This window comes from Phalaenopsis equestris, unplaced genomic scaffold (genome assembly GCF_001263595.1).
Source record: "Phalaenopsis equestris unplaced genomic scaffold, ASM126359v1 Scaffold233872, whole genome shotgun sequence".
NCBI lineage: Eukaryota > Viridiplantae > Streptophyta > Magnoliopsida > Asparagales > Orchidaceae > Phalaenopsis > Phalaenopsis equestris.
This window is the reverse complement of record NW_018251803.1, coordinates 4867-14684: the sequence shown is the minus strand read 5'-3', so window position 1 is coordinate 14684 and position 9818 is coordinate 4867. Positions and strand designations below refer to the sequence as shown.

General features: G+C 38.3%; 1 protein-coding gene across 1 annotated transcript; it reads right to left on the bottom strand.

The window, feature by feature from the left end:
- Positions 1 to 4115: 4115 nt before the first annotated feature.
- Positions 4116 to 6374, bottom strand: LOC110038790 (putative pentatricopeptide repeat-containing protein At3g13770, mitochondrial). The gene has a single exon (XM_020743692.1). The coding sequence runs from the start codon at positions 6345 to 6347 to the stop codon at positions 4290 to 4292; it is 2058 nt and encodes a 685-aa protein (XP_020599351.1). The 5' UTR covers positions 6348 to 6374; the 3' UTR covers positions 4116 to 4289.
- Between the last annotated feature and the right edge of the window lie 3444 nt (positions 6375 to 9818).

Sequence of the window (9818 nt, the reverse complement as noted above, 5' to 3'; positions counted from 1 at the left end):
GCTAATCTCAGGTTTAGTCCCTAAATCCGTGGCTATGCTAGGAGGATATTGACTCTCACTCCAGAGCTCCCACTTCCCTTCCCCTGAAGGCTAACTCTCGCTTTAGTTCTTATACACTAAGATCGAATTGAGAAATTTAGTCTGTCACCCTGAAAATCTCCAACTCTACACCCACGTATATTTATATATTTATTTGCACTCAATCCCATGGACTACATTCTCATCCATCAAATTGAATGTGATTCTCACTTTGTTGCAGAAAGCATTGCCCTTTCAGAATGCTTTTTTCACAACATATTTTAATAATTCAATTTGTCAAATCAAAAAGTAAATTAAGAACATTTTGGCAATAATAACACATTGAAGAATCTTTTGTCGTGGATATATTTTAACATTAACACATCCAAATTATCTCTTTATTTCACCACATCTCAGAGTATGGAGAAAGATAAAGAAAATTACTCAAACTTCATGAGAAATAACTTCATGAGAAATATATAACAAAATATATAACAAAACACAAATGTCATATATAAAAGAAAATTCATACATTAATAATAAACAAACAACATTTATCTGAAACTCTTTCTCAAAGCAAATTCCTTATAACATCTCTTAGGAAATGTAGGAAGAAGAAATCTCTCACTTGTCTCCCTCTCCAACACTTTTAGAGAAGAATTCACACTTAAACTCACCACAAAAACTCAAAACTATAAAGAAATTAAATGACTAACGGACTCTAAGTGGCTAAATGAAATGTGGAATAACGTGGAAGAGAGTGAAAAGTGGCTGAAAGGTGTGAAGGGCACGAAAAAAGGGTATTTTCTAATAAATTTCGGCTCTAAATAGAACCTAAGGTCGGTTAAATAGAGCCTAGGGTCGGTTCTCCAATATGTGCATCCAAAAACCCTTCAAAAAGTGTCAAATTAGTCGAATCTTCTAGAAATATGGCATGCACCGACACTGGCGCCGTCGGCGCCAGTGGTTCGTAAATAAAATTCGTGCTCTTAGTCAAATGACGCTGTCGGCGCTGAACAATTATTCAAAAACTTCATTTTGACTCCAAATTCCATCATTTTTGCTTTTAAGTATTAAAAATCAACAACCTGCAATTATTCAAATAAATAAAATCCGTGCTCTTAGTCAAATGACGCCGTCGGCGCTGAACAATTACCTCTCCCCACCATGTCCATGAGGTGAAGGTAAAGTAGCAGCAATCTTCTAGATACTTTTATAGCCATTGGTGTTCATTAAGGGATGGAACTTACTCCCTCACATAAGCGGATATGTCTCCAGCAATCCTAGTTCCTCCTAATTAGGAATTTCATCAACAGTGCCTCTTCAAAAATATGACTCTCGCCTCTTAGAATTCACAAAACGATGCAAAATCCCGCTATTCATTTAAAGCATTAGATAAGATAAATTGGAGAAATAGCACTCTAGCAACCAAATTTCAAATACTTCCTCTCCGATTTTAGGTTTCGGGATTTCTCTTGTTTGACCGAACTCCAAGCATAACAAGAATTTTAAGGATTCCTTTTCTCTGTTTATACTTCTTCTGTGTGTGGATTTCAGACAGGAAAAGAGAGGAGAAGGGAGACAGAAGAAAAGAGAATTGTTTTTTGTTAGTCTACGTGATCGACGGTGTAAATTCCTAAAATTTTCTGCAATTTCGTGGACGTAGGCAAAAATTTGTCGAACCTAGTAAATTTGTGTGTCTGTTCTTTTCTAGAGTGAATTTTCTCGTTCTAATTTTTTTGTTTCATCGTTAATCGTTCTATTTTATATACCACAACAAATAATTCATCCAATTTGCCCTCATAATATTGAAACTGCAAAGGAAAGTTTTATTTAAACTAGAAGCTATGAATTACATGCCTGATCAACTATTTCTAGACTCCGGATCACCTATGATAGTAAATAAAGTTGATATAAGATCAATCCTAATTTTAATTTGAATTAAACCAAAACATAAAGAAGGAATTCCTTAACACCTGAAAAAGGCAACACGTGAACAGGGCATTTGAAACTACCATAGAAATAGCATTCTAGTCGCTCAAGTGATGGATTTTGAAGATGTCTTGATCCCACTATTTTATTGTTACTGCAGTAAACGGGAATGGATTCAGAGAATAATACATAAATTAAAGATGGGTAAGGATGATTTGAGTTGTGCTAATAAATTAATATATGCCACTGATGATCTAAACCATCATAACCAAGAGGGACCGCAGTGCTAGGCTGCTAGCCACCATTTGATGCATATCTCTTACATATATTTGAAGAAAAAGTCAATTTCCTAGATAATTTTGTTGAATTCCTCTAGGAAAAGAAAGGACTGGTATTTATATGAACCCATCGTCGACATCCTTTAACTTATGCTTGCAGGTGTTTGACGGAAAATATTCAAAAACATATTATTATGGTGTAGATGCAGCTATTCTCACTGTTTTGCATTCCAATTTAGAGTCATGCTATATATTTCCCTTCATCTATTGTGAAGAGGTTTGATCCAATTATTTTTGTCAAGACGAACTTTCGGATTTTTTTTGAGACAATTGCATGCACTCGTTTCAAAATAAATCCAGGAGTTATAAAAATCATTAAAATATAAGATATCCTCGCCAAAATTGTTTTTCCTTTAATGATCATGCTGTAAACACAATTATCCTAAGGGTTCACTAAGGGATTTTTCTTAAGGGGATGGTGATTGATAAAATTGTAAAGCTTGTGGCTTGAACAAATGATTTTGAAGAAATAATATGGGGCAAGTACATACACACTGCCCAATTCCTATCTATTAACATATCTAACAGCTAAACTTTACTTTTACCATTGATATCACCCAATTATTTCATATCACATAAAAGTACCACTATTTTAACTTCTAAAAAGCTAGATAAACGTGTTAAATCATAGATAAAATGGCATATATATATGTAAAAATTGAAGTTTAAGTGCAAGATATGTAAACACATAAGAATTGATTGATGTATGTAAATCTTATATTTAACAATCACTGGGATTTATGAAATTCATAGGGATTTGTGTAACGGATCAATCACCCCATGCGTTTCATTGATCCAAAGATATTGGAGGTGCGTTCCTTATTAAAATTTCTATAAGAATTTCCTTAGCACTGCAAACCACAACTTGACAATGGCTGATTTTGCAAAATTCTCAATTAATATATATTAAATAACAAACAATAGATATTCAGAATGAACTCTGATAGTGTTCATGTTAAGGTGCAATTCCTATATGTGACTAAGGGTGTGTTTGTTTTGACTTTTCAAATCACGTTTTGGGCCAAAACCAAGTTTCACTTGTTTGTTTGCAAGTTCAGTCAAAACACTGAAATGAACACTCCTGAGAAATCCGTGGATCCGCAGAAGCTAGGGGGAGACCGCATCCCACGGTTTGGAAATTTTCATTCCAAAAAGTTTCACAGCAACTTTTGATTTTTGCATGCATACCACAGAGATTTGTTAATTCAGGCCTTACATGCATGCTATAGAATTATTTATTTTTTGCAAGCATACCACAAAATTCCATGTATTAAGGGAGACCAGAGCATTCTTATTATATATATATATATATATATATATATCATAAATAACTAGATCAAACTTTTTGTACAAGGCTATAAAAAAACATAAAAATCACTGTATTCTCTTTCTAAAAAATCGAGAGCATAAAAAATTTTATATAATAAGAGTAGCAGGGTATTTCAGACATTTATCCACAGCCATTACTTTCGAAACTAAAATTTTCAAATAGAACAACTACTTTTGAAACATCAATTTTTAAACAGTAGATTTTCTACAACTTTTAAGCTGAGATTTTATACAACCACAACCGTCTCAAATGCACCATAAGCATGTAGTTTAATGAAAAAGCTGGATGAGAAGAAAGGCAGCTTTCAGGAACGCATGTGAGATAGAAGGGAGTTATCACCCTAAAGATAATATGATATATTACTTGATTAAGCATTTACTCTGCTAGTTTCTTCAAAGAAAAAAAAAAGAATCAAATGGCTATAAAATTGCTAGAATATCAGGATCTAAACTTTCTTTACTATTACTTGATTAAGCATTTACTCTGCTAGTTTCTTAAAAGAAAAAAAAAAGAATCAAATGGCTATAAACTTGCTAGAATATCAGGATCTAAACTTTCTTTACTTTAGACGACCAAAACCAATAAGCCATCAATGAGAAACTTAATTGAAGAGAAGATGAACCCGCATTAATGAAATATACCCCATCGGTCAAATTCTTGAACTAATTTGCTCACCAGTAGTCTTTACATGAGCATGACCCATCGACAAATTGGTGAAAGCGATTTGTATCTCTCAAAACTATCCTTCTTTGAAAGATCCCTGAAACATGCTTCATAATGGTGTGACAATCTCCACAGGTTCTAACATTCTTCTTGATCCGAATTGGTGCACCCTCTGGCAAACTTATCAGACCAAATGCAAGTGCAAGCCTCTCACTGTGATGCCACAAATTTTCTTCCTTGTACTCTTCAACATCATTCACAGCACACAATGTGTCTGCCACATAGCCCTTCTCTTTAACCAACCCCTCCAATTTCCTCAGCTTCTCATATATCTGTTGTGTACAGTCATGAGATTGATCGTGTACTGTGAATACAAAGGTTTTGTTTCTCACATCAATCCAGCTGCAACTGGTCTCCTTTTTTACACCATTGATCCTCATGAGCCTCCTCACTTCATTTGCTTCCTTCATCTTCCCATGGGTGGCATACAAATTTGACAACAAGACATAGTTTCCAGAGTTATGTGGCTCTATTTCAAACAGCTTGTAAGCGACCTCCTTGCCAAATTCCAGGTTCCGACAATTCCTACAGGCTCCAAGCAAAGCTCCCCATACCGAGGCATCGGGTTTAACCGGCATTCTATCAATAAACTGCTTTGCATCATCCAGCCGGCCAGCCCGGCCCAGCATATCCACCATGCAAGCGTAATGCTCATTTCCTGGGATTTTCTTGTGATACTGGGACATGGATTTAAAGTATTCAAAACCTTTTTCCACAAGTCCGGTATGGCTGCAGGCCGAGAGAACACATACAAATGTGATGTAGTCTGGCTGAAGACCAGCTTCCAGCATTTCATCGAACAGTTGGAGTACATGGTTGCCCAATCCATATTGCTGCAATGCTGCAATCATTGCCGTCCAAGACACAACGTTGTGGCGAACCTTGGTGTCGGCGAAGGTTAGCTGTGCTTCTTCCAAACTACCACATTTTGAGTACATGGTGATGAGAGAGCTGGTGATGCAGCAGTTCTCTGCGAGCCCAAACTTCACAACCTGGCAATGAATTTCAGCACCGAATAGGAGTTGTGCTAGGTTTGATGAGGCATGGAGCAATGTGGAGAAGGAGGCTTCGTCAGGTTTGATGCCAAGTCTTCTCATGGCCATGAATAATCGACATGCTTCTGCAAGATGTTCTGTTTCAACGAAACTGGCAATCATTATGTTCCATGTTACGGCATCCCTTTCGGGTATCTCATCGAACAGTTTGCGTGCGTCTTCCACCCGGCCACATTTTGAGTACATGTTGGTCAGCGAGTTATTGACGTAGGCGAGTGAGTCCATAACGATCTTTACAGTCAGGCCGTGAGCGCCAAGACCGAAACAGAGCTCGCCTGAGTTGGCGCATGCAGTCAAAACGGCAGAGAAGGTAACCTGGTCGGGCTTCATTGACGGGTCGGATAGTCGGAACAGCCCGCTAAAAACCGATATTGCCTTGTGAAATTGGTGGTTGTGCACGTAGCCGACTAGTAGAGCATTCCAGGAGACGAGGTTTTGGCGGGGCGTTTCCTCGAACACGAGCTCAGCCGAGTCCATATCCGAGGATTTGGCGTACATGTCTGTGAGTGCTGAGGAGGCGAATAGGTCGTGTGCAACGCCGTACTTGAGGGCGAGGGAGTGGAGTTGAGAGCCTGAGAAGGATGAGCGGCAGGCGGGTAGGAGAGCGGAAAAGGTGAAGGGGCTGGGGTGAGGGAGGCGGCTGTGGTGGCGGAGGAGAGAGAAAAGGGAGATGGCGTCGGCAGGACGGGGGGAGCGGGAGAGGCGAGAGAGGACGGCTGTGCATGCAGCGGGAGAGACATGGTGGCAGGCATGGGCGGCGGTGGTAGAGGGGAGCAAGAGAAGGACCGCGGTGGCGGAGGAGAGGAGATTGCAACGGGCGTAGAGGGAGACGAGGAGGGAGTTGAAGTACGGGTGCGAGAGAGAATTAGATGTGATGAGGCGGCCGTGCAGCTCGGTCGCGTGGTTGGCGGTGGAGGCACTGGAGAGGAGGCCGGCCAGGTTCTTTGGCATTTAGGATGTGTTTTTAGCAACTGCATTTTGGACCCAAGTTTTGTTCTTCAGAATGTTCAACACTTCATGACCAATATAAGATCACATTATTCACACCATGAGATTGCAATTCCTCTAGAATTAGATGTGAAGAACAAACATAGAGTTAAAATGATTAATGTAAAATCTAAAAATTACTAAAAAATTCTATAACATACCCCAAATAACAATAATATATAATGTTGCACCCTATACGGTAAACTATATATTTTTGTGTGAGATATGTAAATACACAAGAATTGTGTGTTATGTATGCAGATGGCCCATTTTATTTATTAAAAGGTGTGAACGATTTAGATATCTTGGGATCTGTTGTTCAAAGCGACAGTGATATGGATGGGGATGTTAATAGTAGAATTCAAGTTGGTAGGTTGAAGTGGAGGAATGCTTTGGGCCTTTTGTGTGATAGAAAAGTACTGTTTAAACTGAAAGGAAAATTTTATAAGACGGTGGTGAGAGTTGCGATGTTCTATGATACTGTTTAAACTGAAAGGAAAATTTTATAAGACGGTGGTGAGAGCTGCGATGTTCTATGACGCTGAATGTTGGCCTTTAAAAAAGAAGCATAATACTAAGTTAAGTGTTGCCAAGATGAGAATGATTATGTGGATGAGTGGCTTTGCACTTAGATACAAAATGTGAAATGAGTATATCCGTGATAGAGTTGGTGTAGCTCCTGTGACAGACAAAATTAGAGACAGTCGCCTTAGATGGTTTGGTCACATTAAGCGTCGACCATCTGATGATTCAATAAGGAGAGTAGATGTTTTAGATTCGACTTATGTCAAGAAAGGCATAGGTAGACCTAGGAAGACTTGGGCTCATTGTAGAAAAAAATGCTCTTAATTTATTAGAACTAAATGAAAATATGAAACTAAATAGGACACAATGGAGAAAAAGGATTCATGTAGCCGACCCCACATAGTGGGATTAAGGCTCTGTTGTTGTTATTTTTGTAAATTATTCCTGATTGTTGTGCTTATTCTATAAAATGATAGGCTCTTGAGCTTGATATTGCGATGCACGATCATCATATATATCCTCCTAAGTTATACTTTGTAAGCACCATTACACCCCATAGAGGTAACTTGTGAAGTATCAATTCTCAAACAAAGACAATTTATTCTTAAAACATGCTCTCTCATCTTTCATCAGAAATTGCAAATGTATCATTTTCTTGAATCGTGGGAATCTTTAAAAATTTGTTCCGCCAGTGCCTAAGGGAAATTTAATTCCTTAATATCTTAAGGGCAACTTAATATTTTAGCATTTATTATTATGGGGGTATAAATAAGGCTAATATGTTTAGATTTAGGTTATGCATGAGATTGTAGTCTTGGGTCTTAGGGTTAGAATTTTGGAGAGATCGCCTAACTCAAATTATACATGATTATCTTTACGTATTCATGTTGTGTTGTTTTGTGTTATTGAATAAAAAATTTGTTTGCCCCAATTTTTGTGGAAAACTTGGCTCTGATTTGTATCTAAGTGGTATCATATTGTTTGATTCTGAGAAACCAATATCAGGATCACTACATACAGATTGACGAATTAGGATAGAGGCCTACAACGTCTATCGCATCAAAACTTGTGATACAGCTGCATCCGCACACATCTGGGAAGAAATGGCGGGATCAGTGCAATTGACACATGGCGTGAGCGATACAGTTTTGATAAAAGCTTGTTAGGGTGACATGATCGCGATACAAAGAGATAGTTGGGAAGTGGATCACAGTTGAAATACAGTAGCGGGATCACGACGTGCCAGTCACAATCCGAAATCCAAGAAGTCAGCTACCATATCGAGTTTGCCCTAGCGACTAAACCTCTCGTGATCCAAGAAACCAACAATATAATTGCTACGTTCTTGTTGAGATTCAAGGTAGTTGGGAAGCCAAAAACATGATAGCGGCATAAAGGAGTTCCACCTTTGTGATCGAAATTTGTTTGCCCCAATTTTTGTGGAAAACTTGGCTCTGATTTGTATCTAAGTGGTATCATATTGTTTGATTCTGAGAAACCAATATCAGGATCACTACATACAGATTGACGAATTAGGATAGAGGCCTACAACGTCCATCGCATCAAAACTTGTGATACAGCCGCAATCCGCACACATCTGGGAAGAAATGGCGGGATCAGTGCAAATGACACATGGCGTGAGCGATACAGTTTTGATAAAAAGCTTGTTAGGGTGACATGATCGCGATACAAAGATATAGTTGGGAAGTAGATCACAGTTGCAATACAGTAGCGGGATCACGACGTGCCAGTCGCAATCCGAAATCCAAGAAGTCAGCTACCATATTGAGTTTGCCCTAGTGATTAAACCTCTCGTGATCCAAGAAGCCAACAATATAATTGCTGCGTTCTTGTTGAGATTCAAGGTAGCTGGGAAGCCAAAAACATGATAGCGACATAAAGGAGTTCCACCTTTGTGATCGAAAACCTTATGAGGAGTAATGGCGGTCAAGAAATTAAATGCTCTGGAGAACAAATTAAAGAAAGAGATGAGCCACATCAGATTTAAAATAGATTAGTGTTTCTCATCCATGTAGGGGCAGTTGTCGTCCATGGATGTAAGTTCACGATCCTAAAAAAATTGATAAAGAAGATCATGAAATTTCACACAAAACTGCCTGCCATGAGATCAAGCGACAACGTGATTCGGGGCTGGAGAAGATCGATTTGAAGGATTTCTCCATGGAATAGGAAATTGTGGTGGGTAGGATGCTGGATGTGGGTTGCTTCCAACTTCGCAAGTGTCTTTTGCTACAACAAATTTCCAAGCAAAAGACAATTCAAAAGTAATGATGAAAATGTAACAAATGGAGAAAAACATAGGAGTTTGTAAGGGATTGATTTTGACATTACAGAGTAATCATGATGGAGACAAGATTGTGGTGCTTCGCAGTGACCCCAATTTGTGCAAGAGTTTGATGATGCTCAACACCGTGGTGGGGACAATTCATGATGCAAGATTACGATTCTTAATCAAGTTGCATAACATGAAAGAGACACATAATACGAAATTGGCAAAGGTTCTGGTGGTCGATGAGCTATTGGATAAGTTTTTTGGGGTGGCAATATTCTCCATGATTAACTTGAAGTTAGGGTACCAACAATGATGAGAGAGAAAGAATTGTCAAATGATGATGTGAGTTGGAAGCCATAGGACTTCTCCCAACAATAATTTTATTTGTTTTCCACCTTGAAGACAACATGTCTTTTGGGAATGGAGTAATGTTATGTTGGAGCCTAAACCCTAATTTAGTCCTTTATTAGCCTAAAAGAAGCATGGTCTTTTAATATTTATTATTATGAGGGTTAGATATGGCTAATATGTTTAGGGTTAAGTTTTAAATGAGATTGTGGTCTTTAGTTTTAGGTTTAGGGTTTGGGAGAGATTTCCAACCTTTCAAATTGTAGCAT

What these genes read in the sequence shown, in the direction of transcription:
- LOC110038790 (XM_020743692.1), bottom strand. Translation starts at nt 6,347, where the DNA reads ATGCCAAAGAACCTGGCCGGCCTCCTCTCCAGTGCCTCCACCGCCAAC.